This window comes from Salvelinus sp. IW2-2015, linkage group LG25, assembly GCF_002910315.2.
Source record: "Salvelinus sp. IW2-2015 linkage group LG25, ASM291031v2, whole genome shotgun sequence".
Lineage (NCBI taxonomy): Eukaryota > Metazoa > Chordata > Actinopteri > Salmoniformes > Salmonidae > Salvelinus > Salvelinus sp. IW2-2015.
The window spans coordinates 6,615,303-6,629,468 of NC_036865.1; the positions used below are offsets into that span (position 1 = coordinate 6,615,303).

Here is a 14,166-nt window from a genome sequence, read left to right on the forward strand (position 1 = left end):
CATGCCTAAACGGAGAATGAAAGAACCACATTCGATCTCTGTTTACTTGTGAATTTGAAAAGGCATTTGCTTTAGGCCCCTGGCGAATCGTGAATCTCAAGCAACACTGTTCCATAGCAGGTCTCAATGCAGTTCTTATATTTCATTCATCACAACAACATCACTGTACTTCTTCATAATAACTGCACTGTTGGAGCTAGAAACACAAGCATTTCCCTCCACCTGTGATGACATCTGCAAATTTATGTACGCGACCAATAAACTTTGATTTGATTGAATTGCATAATATAGCATACAGTAGTTACTCTCTATATCGTATCTGTCAGTATGGGTGGTTTTGTGATCTGGTCTACCACCTTTAAATGATCACGCTTCAATTGATTCGTTTATGGCCAACTGGACAATGACTGGTTTTCACATGTATTTATACAGACAAAGTTGTCCTATCTATTTCCTACTTCAAGACATGGGGTCTCAGCAATCGTATCACATAATCCCGGTGTTACCTCAGGCTCAACTTCAACCCTGAGATCGGACTATTTAGCACACAAAACCCCAGACTCTCTGGAGCCAGTCCCTAGGGCTCATGTGGTAAGTGTAAACTCATCAATGACAGGCTCAATTAGGACTAATTGTTGACCATGATCTCCCCGTTAGCTAACATTTGAAGTGCCGCATTAGAGACAAACAGAATTAGTTGACGCGCATATGAAGGCACAGTATGTGGGCCACTGCTGTGGTGGACAAGAGAGGGAAGTGACGTAGATGATACAGCCTAAAATGTAGCTGTTCTGTCAGATTTTCATTGATTCGTGGATAAATTAATCACGGTTACCACGCTATATGCAAAGGCCAATACATAATTCGTTTTGTAGGCCAAAGATTTGTTACCTGGTAGTCATGGGCCAACATCAGGAAGAGTAGCTGCTGCCTTGGCAGTMTTGGCTTACAGCTCTGTTCAACAGCGTCTACGCTAATCTCATAAAGGCCTATAATGAAGTCATACTTTTTAATAATTGAAATGCCTAAATAATTTAATTCTCAGATGGGCAAGTAGGAGGCTATACCTGACAAGACGGAGTTAATGGGGATCCTTAATAAATACAAAACATACAKATATCACTGTTGGTTCATGTAAGTAAACATTTCACGGTAAGGTCTACACTTGTTGTAGTCGGCGCATATGACAAATAAATTTGCTTTGATTTGATAAGGGAAGCTACCAGATTGACAACTCTGGCCCAAGAGCCAACCAACTGATCCCCAACCACACTGCGTTTCGTGACCCTGGAGCGTCTATTCTTGAACGATAGATCAATGTGATCTATTCATGGTACCCCTAATCATGTAATCAAAATAATGGGATCATCCTACATTGAACAGCATTTATTTAACCTGTCCATATGGCCCTTGACAGCAACTATTGTCGCTGTCAAACTTGGAAATGTTGACATTGCATACGAAAGTAGAAAAGTAAGGTGATATAAGATTGACTTTATTGAATTATAAATATACTTTTAACATCTGTACATCTTTAAAGAAGAAGAAAAGAAAAAAATCACGTCCAAGAAAAAACAACAACTAGATTGCACTTGATTTTAAAGTGTTAGAGTGGAAAGTTCAGTCTGTAGTTTAATGTCCTTAGTAGAAATGTGCGAACGGGTGTTGATGAGAAACCATCTGTTCCATGGGGATCTGTTGCACCATGGGCTGGTATATCACGTGGTTTGCAGCGGGGGAGAGTTGCTGTTCACCGAAGCCGTGGTACTGAAATGGTCGCATGGGCTGGAACATCATCTGAGACTGAACTGGGTACTCTGCGCGCAAGTCTTGGAGCTCCCTTTTCAGTTTCATCCTCCTGTTCTGAAACCAAGTTCMCACCTGAAACATAACATGAAAATGGATCAGAACCAAATGAACACRAATGTAATCGAATGAAATATAAATYCACATTGTATAGGCCTAATGACAATAATGTGCATACCCACTGGGAACAAACGGGTTGAGTCAACGTTGTTTGAACCAACGTGGAATAGACGTTGAATTGACATCCGTGTCCAGTGGGTACTCTACATTTAGTTTATTTTCTTACCTGAGTTTCKGAGAGGTTCAACTTCAGTGCCGTTTTGACTCTTTCTCCAGCATCTGGATATTTGTGCTTGGTGAAAATCTTCTCCAGCTTTTCTATCTGCTCCGGTGTGAACCTAGTACGCACACGTCGTTGGCCCCCGTCTCTCTCTCCCTCGCTCGCCTCTTCCACAGAGGGACATTCCGAGGAGGCAGCCTCACTGTCATACCCCGAGGTGTACCCGCTTTTTTCTGAAACTGTGATAACAGTTGTCAGTGAATACACTTCAATAAAACACCACCGTTAATCATGTAAAATATATGTTTTATTGTTATTATCATTGTATCGTATAGTAAATTGTACTTACGACTTGGGGAAGAGCATGTTATCGGATGCAGAGGTGAGCTCAACCTGGATTCTAGATTTTGGGGTTCTTCAGTGGAATCCGTGAGTTCAACCCTCGTGGTCTTTGGTTTTGGTTGGAGGTAGACCTTGTTATAAAATGTTGGCGGTTGAGGCTGGACCATACAAGGAACATGGGGTCTGAAGTAGGTTGGTATAGTATCCACAGGTCCTTCTTTCGGGTTGGTGTTGTGATTGCTCTGTGCGAGCCAGTCTACAGAGAAGACCTTGACCATGTTTGCTTCTAGGAGCCCTGTGTTGGTCAGCATACTATCTAAGGAGGGTCAGAGAATGTTGTGACAAGACCTGTTGAGGGCCCTCCATATAAAGTCCCGACCAACTTAAGAATTTGCATCTGCAAAGGCGTGTTAACGCCTGATCGATTCCCAGTGATTGAGGCCTAATGCCTCGTTGTTGAAGCCTTTACACATCCTGTGATTGTGTGAAAGCCTGGCGCCACCACGTCTGTGAGAACCAGTTGAGCTCATGCATTTGTCTGCCTTGGCTGAAAGTATAGCGAAACATCACACACAGAGGCGGAGAGTCCTCCTCTGCATCATAGTTCAAAGGATATTATATGTTGACACAAACGCCTACAGTGTGTGTATTTAATAAAACTAAGAACTTGAGGTTTAAGTTGTATTCCAGAACGAGTAGTTCYCACTGAAAACAGCAGACCAATTAAAAACACTATCTAATCAAGATAACAGGATTTGCCATAGGCCTAGGACCTAATAAAAAGGAAACCTCAATAGGACCTAACCTGTAACACCATGCTGCAACACAAGTTAGTGAGACGTGACACCAGAGGTGGCACCACAGGTTCCAGAGTGCTGGGGTGATCTTTGTTCCTGGGGCCAGTAGTTTATCCTGATCTGGTAACCTAAACAGGTAAAACTCCAGACCTTCTACAGTATTACGTGATTAAMCAGTTGTAAAAAAGGTTTTATATGGGCTATGATGGGACCAGAGTTTTTCTAATCAAGTCACATGGTTAAAAAAAAAAAAGTATTGGCAGACTCCTGGCCTTGGGGAGGATGAAACCCCTGTCAAACTGCAGCAACCTTGTACTTGTTCATATTCATTCTATTTTAAAGCTAGACTAACAGGGGTGTTTCCTTTAGCCTACACAGAAACAGTGACAGCAACATGATTGGACAATATAACTGCTTTGTACATGTTTGCATCATGTAGGCCTGCCCTACGCAAGTGTAGGCCTAATAACTCCAAGTCTATTGTGATTATTGATTCAATTTGGGCTGACTAGGCTACCTAGACCTTTTTAAATAAAAAATGATTGACAGAGAATTTGTGCACGAGTTGACAAATCATGAGGCTAATCGGTCTAAAAACAGCCCTTTGCCCCTCCCTTTAACGCTTTTGCGTCAATATCTTTCATTAAACTAAACCAAAAGTGGTGGAGCTCTGCCCACACCTGATTGAAACGTTTTCTGCCGGTCCAGGATCGTACGCATACATTTCAGGCAATCACTGTGGCCTCTAGGATTTTATGGGAATGGAATGCTATTTTATAATCCTTTATAGTTGACCACTTTGAAATACATTATTTAAATGATTTTACACAATATGCAATATAACCACCAACATTGTTCAGCCTGCAGTCCGATCATTTACATCATTCCTTTCTAAATATCAGCCCCTTTCCACGACACTAAAATCAAATGTAAAGCAAAGGCAAGTAAAATACTGCTCTAATGGTTTAGCATTAACACCTCTTCGATACCCCGGTGAGCACTGGCGCCACTGGCCCAATAGACAGCATTTGGCGCAGTCGGTTTAAACAWTACAGATCAAAGGTATTACAGTAGCAACACAATCAGGTTTGATTGTAATGTAAATAGTGGAGAGCAAGCTGTAAAGAAGTCTGAAAAACGCCTACAATGGCTACAGCACATGTGGTTTTGCATAGCTTACAACTGCGTAAAGTATCCCCAAATAGGCCTATCCAAAATTGCATTCCAGACAGATGTTATCCAGAAAGAATGTCCAAAAACYTCTAGAAATGGGAAGTTGAAGAAATTTGGTCAACCCAAAATGATCCAACCAGGCCAATGTCGCCAGGTGTCCCTTCTCTCTGTATGGCGAAGCCCTTCACGTGTTTCAGTCTCTTCAGATGGAATACCCCCAGCAGCTACGGGACAATAACCCTAAAATGATCGCTTAGCTATGACAATGCAGATAAGGATATATTGAATGTCTCCTTTATCGATGATCTGACTATTGCTTCTCAGCCTCCCAATTACGACCCTTTATCTCGTGTGCTTTGAAGAGGTGCCCTGATCKCGTCAGATAACAATGGAAGCTGTCCGTTCCTCACCGGACGCCGCCGGGGGAAGTCGCTTCCATACAGAGCATATTTCCTCGCCTCTGTGGCAACGTCCTTAGTAGRCGGAGACAAATTGGACGCACAACTATAACACCCCCGACACACGCACACAATGAGTCTGCCACTGTCGCATGCTCTCCGATCCTCGGTGATCAGGTAGTTTTTGTTTGTTTGTTGTATTGCTATAAATCCATACAAAAACATAAGTAGGATACAATACATATTTTCATACATTGAGTTTGCTTCTCATTTTATTAAGCACGGTGGGCTACATTCTCGTCCCCTGGTTGATGAATTATATAGAAATCATGAACTTTTCTTTCAGTCAGAAAATATATGAACATATGTGGGAAAACACGAAAAATGGGCATTTGGCATAAACTAACATATTTAGCACATTTACATCAGACTCTGAAACATGAAAGATTACAAGGTAGCTTACTTTGCGTTTTTAGACGCTTGAAATAGTGCCAGGAGGCATACAATAATTGTAACTACAGCACTTAATTCTCATATTAAATACATAATTTAAACGATAATTAACTTAATAAGATGTCAATGTGCTAAATATGGTAGTATTATTATGCAAATTTGTATTTTTTGTTTTGACACATGCATGGTATGTTCATATATTTTCTGACTGGGGGAAAAAAAGACGATTTCATGATGTTTTAGCATTAATCAACCTCAATCTGTTAAAATATTTATTGTAGTTGTTTCAATTAGTTTGCAAATCACATGTTTAGAAAATAATCTAATTTCACTTTTGCAAGTATGACTATGCAACAATTTGTTGCCTATATACACCGTAGTTACATTGCAACATTAACGTTTGTTTTAAAAACAGTTAGTGTATGGAACTATAGCAATTATTCAGGTATTTGAAATKATTTAGTCGTAATAGCATAATACATCATGATTTTGATATTTTTTTTGTATCTTGAAATGCTGTAATTATCATGTCAAATAGCCATTGGCAATGTATTTGAAATTGTGCTCCGGAGGGATGAAAATGTCATTAGCTATCTGTGGTTGTATCAAAATATCTAATTTAGCTATAATACATGAGTACACTCAGTGAATTAAAGACATTACGTCAACTCATTATGAAACATTGTTGCACATTATCATCATTATGTTGTCTCGGGAAACTAGCAATCACAATTCGTGTAAAAGAAACGCATTTTGCCTCCACCAGAAGGATTTTTAAAAGTCATATACTGTTTTCTACTCTCCTCATCCCAATATCAAAAAAAAAAACATTCAACGTTTCACCTGACATTGTAACCCGCTTTGGAGAGAATCAATGAGTTGGATGTGCGCGGTGGGTTGTCAGGCTATGGGGTGCAATGTGGGAGGTTGAGCTGGATTCTTACAAAAAAAGTTATTACCAATAAAGAGAGAAAAATGAACAGTTTTCCCAGACACCCACCCAGTCCCTGCTACTAATGGAACCCAGTGGGGTGTGGAGGGGATGGAGTCTGTTGAGTAGTTGTCTGACCAGGGCTAGGAATAGGTCCTCTCTGTCCATATAATCATATTCATTATCACTTAATAGACCAAATTGATCCTAGATCAGCAAGGATGTGGGTCACTGGAAGGTGGCCTTCACCCTCTTCAGTGTGTCCTGGATCCTGCGGGTGTGTCGGTCAGCGGGGTTGTGGTAGAAGTTGGCCTCGTTGTCTGCAGCCAGCAGGGGGATGTCACAGCCGCCGAGGTGGGCTATTCTTAGTCTTATGTAGGCCTGCAGCCCCGGGTCAGGCGTGAAGGAGTACACCGTCTCCTGGAATGCATGCACTTGACTCACCACCTTGGCTATGGTCCTGGAGAGTGAGGAAGGAGAGAGAGAGAGAGAGAGAGAGAGAGAGAAGTGAGTGAAGGAGAGCGGAGAGATTGAAGGAGGGTTAGAGAGAAGAGAGGAACGAGAGAGAGCAGAAGAGTGTTAGGAAGGAGAGAGAGAGAGAGAGAAGAGGAAAGGAGAAGAAGAAGAGAGGAAGAGAGAGATGAGAGAAGAGAGAAGGAGAGAGAGGAGAGAGAAGAGAAAGAGAGGAGAGAAGAGAGAGAGAGAAGAGAGAGAGAGAGAAGAGGAAGAGAGAGAGGAGTAGAGAGAGAGAGAGAGAGAGAGAGAAGAGAGGAGAAGAGAGAGAGACGGAGAGAGAGAGAGAGAGAGAGGAGAGAGAGAAGAGAGAGAGAGAGAGAGAGGAGAAGAGAAGAGAGAGAAGAAGAGAGAGAGGAGAGAGAGAGAAGAGAGAGAGAAGAGAGCACGGAGTGATGTAGGACGACAGAGAGAACGCTGAGAAGTTAGACTGAGTCTGTTGATATAGTGAGAGTTATGGAGAGATTAGAAGACGTGATGAGATAGAGACTACTTTGCAAGATTTAGAAATTTTTCACTTAATTCGTATGCTAGAGAGAGAGAGTAGATGAGAGAGAGAGAGTATGAGTAGAGAGAGAGAGAGAGAGAGAGAGAGAAGAGATGAGACGTAGAGTGCATGAGATGTTATGAGAGAGAGAGAGAGAGAGAGAGAGAGTGTGTGGGGGAAAGAAGCAGATAAAGTGGCAGAGAGGGGTGACAAGAAAGTACAGGAAATGAGGACAAATGCAGCGGTAAAAGTTGGGGCCACCATGGAGATGGAGAACAAGACAGACAGAGAGAGTGAAAAGGAGAAAAATGAGTTTGCTATTGTTCATCTGCGGCAGAAACATAAACATAGTTTGCCACCCCTTTACTGAACACTTGCACAATATACAGTACAGTAAGTGACCTGATTTCCAGAGTAGTCGGGGAACCTAGGGTCTATCATAACCAGCTGTGATGCTGCCTCTCACCGTGACCCTTATGACCACAGCATCTGTCAACATCGATGCGTCTCGGAGCACCTGGTGTGCCACATCTCCTAATATCACACCCCATCCCCGATACACCATCTGGCTGTGTGCTAGCTTTAGTAGAGGAACCCAAATCGTACACGACTGCCACAGAATAAGCAGCTGTGTCATTATCGTCCGCCGCGACTTTCTGTGAACCCAGCATCTGGCCGCCATATTTGAGTGGGTAGAAGGACACAGGGAAACTTGTTTGATGGCAATTTGGCCCACTTCGTTACATCGAGGGAGAAAGTTAATCTCAAGTTTATGCCGTTTATCAATGAGTGTCAGGTTGATATCGCTGTCAGTGCAAAGGTGACCAAAATTAATCTCAAATGTAGATACATCCAAATAAACGCTATAGGCAAGTATTTTGAGTGTATAGGCCTTGTGTAGGCTACACGATTTTCTAGACTCAGATTAAACATAATCCTGGGCATGTATTCACAAAGCATCTCAGATTAGGAGCGCTGATCTAGAATCACATTTTCCCTGTCCATATAATCTTATTCATTGTGATCTAAAAGACTAAACTGATCCTAGATCACCACTCCTACTCTGAGACAGTTTGTGAATACAGGCCCAGGTGCCGGTTTCCCGGACCCTAAATAAGCCTAGTCCTTGATTTAAACCCACTTTCAAATACTCCATTCAGATTCTCCTTAAAACATCCTTTTAAGTCCACGACTTAATCTGTGTCCAGGAAACTGGCCCTGAGAAATTGCATTGCGTTCATTCACCTGAGTTTTGGCCACTTGTAGGCGCCACTGGTCAGAGTGAAGGCTCCTATCTCCAGCTGTTGGATGTGCATGGCCAGGATGTGGACAGCAGGGAGGGTGGGTCTCCTCCCCACATGCTCTCCTCCCATCAGACACAGGTTATCACTCTTCAGAAAGACCTGACAAAGAGGGAGGGGGAGGGGAGAGAGGGAAAAAAAGAGTGAGTGAGAGAGAGAAAGAGCATTCACAAACAGATGTCTTACTCTTCCACTGATTTATAACATTGATAAAGTTGAGCAAAATCCCTCCTCTTTGCAAGGTCGGCACGTGTACTGTGTGTTACTTGAGAATATTTTCCGTCGAGTTTGGTTTTATATGCGCAGCGGTCTAAGGCACTGCATCTCAGTGCAGTCCCTGGTTTGAATCCAGGCTGAATCACATCCGGCTGTGATTGGGAGTCCCATAAGGCGGCGCACAATTGGCCCGGCGTCGTCCGGGTTTGGCCGGGGTAGGTTGTCATTGTAAATAAGAATTTGTTCGTAACTGACTTGCCTAGTTAAATAAAGGTTAAATAAATAAAAATAAATATATAACCAGTGGTGGAAAAAGTCCTAAAATGTTATACTTGAGTAAAAGTAAAGATAACTTAATAGAAAATGACTCAAGTAAAAGTCACCCAGTAAAATACTACCTGAGCAAAAGTGTAAAAGTAGTTGGTTTAAATATTCTTAAATATCAAAAATCAATGAAATTGCTCAAATACAAATATACTAAGTATCAAAAGTAAAAGTTAATGATTTCAACCCCTTATATTATGCAAACCAAACTCAGCAACAAAAAAAACTTCCTCTCACTGTCAACTGCGTTTATTTTCAGCAAACTTAACATGTGTAAATATTTGTATGACCATAACAAGATTCAACAACTGAGACATAAACGGAACAAGTTCCACAGACATGTGACGAACAGAAATGGAATAATGTGTCCCTTTAACAAAGGGGGGGACAAAATCAGAAGTAACAGTCAGTACCTGGTGTGGCCACCAGCTGCATTAAGCACTGCAGTGAATCTCCTCCTCAATGACTGCACCAAATTTACCAGTTCTTGCTGTGAGATGTTACCCCACTCTTCCACCAAGGCACCTGCAAGATCCCAGATATTTCTGGGGGGAATGGCCCTAGCCCTCACCCTCCGATCCAACAGGTCCCAGACATGCTCAATGGGATTGAGATCCGGGCTCTTCGCTGGCCATGGCAGAACACTGACATTCCTGTCTTGCAGGAAATCATGCAAAGAACGAGCAGTATGGTTGGTGGCATTGGCATGCTGGAGGGGCATGTCAGGATGAGCCTGCGGGAAGGGTACCACATGAGGGAGGATGTCGCCCCTGTAACGCACAGCATTGCGATTGCCTGCAATGACAACAAGTTCAGTCCGATGATGCTGTGACACACCGCCCCAGTCCATGTCGGACCCTCCACCTCCAAATCGATCCCGCTCCACAGTTCAGGCCTCAGTGTAACGCTCATTCCTTCGACGATAAACGCGAATCCGACCATCAACCCTGGTGAGACAAAACCGCGACTTGTCAGTGAAGAGCACTTTTTGCCAGACCTGTCTGGTCCAGCGACAGCGGGTTTGTGCCCATAGGCGACGTTGTTGCCGGTGATGTCTGGTGAGGACCTGTCTTTCAACAGGCCTACAAGCCCTCAGTCCAGCCTCTCTCAGCCTATTGGGACAGTCTGAGCACTGATGGAGGGATTGTGCGTTCCTGGTGTAACTCGGGCAGTTGTTGTTGCCATCCTGTACCTGTCCCTCAGGTGTGATGTTCGGATGTACCGATCCTATGCAGGTGTTGTTACACGTGGTCTGCCACTGTGAGGACGTTCAGCTGTCCGTCCTGTCTCCCTGTAGCGCTGTCTTAGGCGTCTCACAGTACGGACATTGCAATTTATTGCCCTGGCCACATCTGCAGTCCTCATGCCTCCTTGCAGCATGCCTAAGGCAGATGAGCAGGGACCCTGGGCATCTTTCTTTTGGTGTTTTTCAGAGTCAGTAGAAAGGCCTCTTTAGTGTCCTAAGTTTTCATAACTGTGACCTTAATTGCTTACTGTCTGTAAGCTGTTAGTGTCTTAACGACCGTTCCACAGGTGCATGTTAATTAATTGTTTATGGTTCATTGAACAAGCATGTTTAAACCCTTTACAATGAAGATCTGTGAAGTTATTTGGATTTTTACGAATTATTTTTGAAAGACAGGGTCCTGAAAAAGGGACGTTTCTTTTTTTTTGCTAAGTTTAGATGGCCCAATTTTAATTTACAGATAGCCAGGCGCAAACACCAACACTCAGACATTAATTTACAAACAAAACATGTGGGTTTAGTGAGTCCGCCAGATCAGATGCAGTAGGGATGACCAGGGATGTTCTCTTGGTAAGTGCGTGAATTGGACTATTTCTGTCAAAAGTTAAAAAGTGCTTTTGGATGTCAGGTAAAATGCATGGAGTAAAAAGTACGTTATTTTCTTTAGGAATGTAGTGAAGTAAAAGTTGTCAAAAATAGTAAAAATACCCCCCAAAAACTACATAAATAAATACTTAAAGTATTTTTACTTGAGTACTTTACACCAGCCTTCAGCCATTCTGAAATGAGAATACGGTGTGATAGCACAAGATTAGTTTCTATCTAACAATCGTTTAAATAAATCAGTAAAAAAATGAATGTAACAAAATGCTGGCCAGCTGTGAGCATGTCACAGAATTTCACACACAGATGTGCTGRTTGAAGGTGTTGTTCTTTCGGTTTATTTGCCTGAAGCCCCACGTCTCTGGTACAGCAGAGGGCACACACACACACACACACACACACACACACACACACACACACACACACACACACACACACACACACACACACACACACACGCCTCACCTGCACGGCTCGCAGATCCTCAAGGACCTCACACACCTTGGTAGACAGATGTTTCCAAGCCTATCGGCAAGAGAAGAGGTGTTTCATTTAGCAAGAACCAATAAATCTGTCTCACACTTACGGAAGCTTTACTCCCTTAAAGTTCAGCATTGACTAGAACAGGTAGAATATTATTAGAACATGGAGAAACAACAAGAACACATCAATTTCAGTTGTTACACTTACACAGTTAAACCGGACGTTTCTGTTGCACTTCATGGGGTAAGCACCCATTGTCTGTGCTCTTACTTCCTCCTACATCTTGTTGCAACACAAATTCTGATGTTCTGGCTTCCATAACCGCAGATTAAAAGAGACATTTCCCTTCATTAAGGGCCTAAGAGGTACGTTACTTTACAAACGTTCCACCTGTCTCTGTAGAATATATTCTTTTTTTCATGGGGTGATTCCGAAATGGCTCTGGTCAAAAGTAGTGCAGTACAGCATGTAGGGAATAGAGTGGCGTTTCAAACGCAGGCACGCAGACTTACCGGTAATTGCCTGACAATCACATTCTCCAGGCCTCCAAGGACCTGCATTGCCGTGGCAAAGTCTCTTGACTCATAGCAGTGTTTGGCAATTAGGAGAAACTTGGTGAGCAAAGCCGCTTGGATCTGCAGCAAGAAAAGAAGACGAGAGATCCGATGGTCATGCATTCACACAAATCATTATAGAAAACAAAGAATACATCATATAAGTGCATCTGATGGCTCTCGTGTAATTAGATTCAATGGACAATGACTGACTGTGAATTAAAATAAATGATGTGTGTGTGTTCAATGAATGAATGATGCACATCGATATAGAGATCACACCGTACTGTCCAACAGAGTTGTAGCCTCATTACTAGTAGATCTCACCTTTAACGAATCACAGATGACGATTTCTGCAGAGACCCAATTGGAGACGCTGTCGGCATATCTCAGTAGCTGTTGGAMGTGGCTGTCATGTGGAGTCCCTTCATTAKCAAATAGACTGCTGCCCTCTACTGGAGGAACAGAGTGTGACGCATGTCTGTGGCAGAAGACAGGCAGTCAGACGAGAGACTGGGCTGTAGATGAATGGTTTATTTTYTGTCACAGAAATTGTCAGGGATGCAGTGGCTGACTGGAACGAATGTCTCATTATCTAGCAAGTGATAATGTGTTCAGATTATGCATTCTGGTGTACTCATTTGGTACTTCAAACAAATTTGACTGAAAAGCCACTGAAATATTTGGAGCGCAGGGAATATTTACTCACTTGGTGACACTAACAGCTTTGTCCCTGACTCCTTGAGATTTAGAGTTGAGGAAATGAATTGGGTGACAGCCTTGAAACATTTCCTGCATTTGGAGAAAAAAAAAAAGAAGAAGTTTATTTTACACATTTATCTGCTAAATGACTCAAATGTAAATGTAAATAAACACTGTAGGTCTGTGAATCTGTTTTAAATTTGTAAAGGAGTGATTTGTCTCCACCTCGTGTTTATAAATGACAATGTTTGTGGGTGAGTGTGACTGCATGAGAGAGGTAGAAATTGTATGCCTGTGTATATGTTGCAGCAGGATGATTTGGTGGGCTGTGCATGTGTGCATGTCAGTGTGTACCTGCTGCAGTAGAGTGAGTTGCTGTGCCGCGTGGTGGGCACTGTGTTCACTCTGACTAAAGGGGTGTCTCTCCTCGCTTCTGAGGCAGGCACTGGAGATGTCATCCATTAGGGAGGTGTAGTAGGGCCGGGGCAGGGCTGCTGCTATGGAGTAGGCCTTGTCTTTAGGCTGGGTCGACTGGGGCTCAACCACCCTGGATATCCTCCACTGGAAGCTCTACAGAGATACATCAACTTAGAAAGGTTCTGGCTTTGAATACATACAGTGCCTTCAGAAATGATTCAGACCCCTCGACTTTCCCCCCCATTTTGTTGTGTTACAGCCTCAATTTAAAATGGATTACATTTAGTGTCACTGGCCTACACACAATACCCCATAATGTCAAAGTGGAACTATGTTTTTAGAAATGTTTATGTCTTGAGTCAATAAGTATTCAACCCCTTTGTGATGGCAAGCCTAATTATGTTCAGGAGTAAATATGTTTAACAAGTCACATAAGAAGTTGCATGTGCAATAATAGTGTTGAACATGACTTCTGAATGACTACCTCATCTCTGTACCCCACACATACAGATKATTTGTAAGGTCCCTGGTCGAGCAGTAAACTTCAAAGACAGAATCAACCAACGTTTCGCAAAGAAGGGCACCAATTGGGTAACAAAATCCAAAGCGACACTGAATAGCCCTTTGAGCATGGACAAGTTATTAATTACACTTCGGATGGTGTATCAATACACCCAGTCACTACAAAGATACAGGCATCCTTCCTAACTTAGTTGCCGGAGAGAAAGGAATCCGCTCAGGGATTTTACCCATGAGGCAAATGGTGACTTTAAAACAGTTACAGAGTTGAATGGCTGTGATTGGAGAAAAATGATGATCGATCAAAAACATTGTAGTTCCTCCACAATACTAACCTAAATGACAAGAGCGAAAAGAAGGAAACCTGTACAAAATAAAAAATATTCCAAAACATGCATTTTGCAATAAGGCACTAAAGTAAAACTTTTTTTAAAATGTGGCAATGAAATGTACTTTATGTCCTGAATACAAAGTGTTATGTTTGGGGCAAATCCAACAACACATCACTGAGTACCACTCTTCATATTTTTAAGCATGGTGGTGGCAGCATCATTTTATGGGTATGCTTGTTATCGGCAAGGAAGAGGYAGTWTTTTGRTGGKTAAAATTAAATGGAATAGA

General features: G+C 42.5%; 2 protein-coding genes across 3 annotated transcripts in view; both read right to left on the minus strand.

Moving 5' to 3' along the window:
• Positions 1 to 1,508: 1,508 nt before the first annotated feature.
• Positions 1,509 to 2,739, minus strand: vox (ventral homeobox). Its single transcript, XM_023969899.2, has 3 exons — positions 2,436 to 2,739; positions 2,093 to 2,325; positions 1,509 to 1,881 (listed from the first exon to the last, which is right to left on the minus strand). Exons 1-3 carry the CDS (start codon positions 2,737 to 2,739, stop codon positions 1,642 to 1,644), a joined length of 777 nt encoding a protein of 258 aa, XP_023825667.2. The 3' UTR covers positions 1,509 to 1,641.
• A 46-nt stretch (positions 2,740 to 2,785) lies between these two features.
• LOC111951976 (kinase non-catalytic C-lobe domain-containing protein 1-like) overlaps positions 2,786 to 14,166 on the minus strand; it is a 58,247-nt gene continuing 46,866 nt past the window's right edge. For both annotated transcript variants that reach the window (XM_023970366.3, XM_023970365.3), the window contains 7 exon segments: positions 2,786 to 6,640; positions 8,426 to 8,583; positions 11,336 to 11,395; positions 11,866 to 11,988; positions 12,235 to 12,388; positions 12,617 to 12,699; positions 12,964 to 13,179. In XM_023970366.3, coding sequence (XP_023826134.1) covers positions 6,409 to 6,640; positions 8,426 to 8,583; positions 11,336 to 11,395; positions 11,866 to 11,988; positions 12,235 to 12,388; positions 12,617 to 12,699; positions 12,964 to 13,179 — 1,026 coding nt within the window. In that variant the 3' untranslated portion in view covers positions 2,786 to 6,408.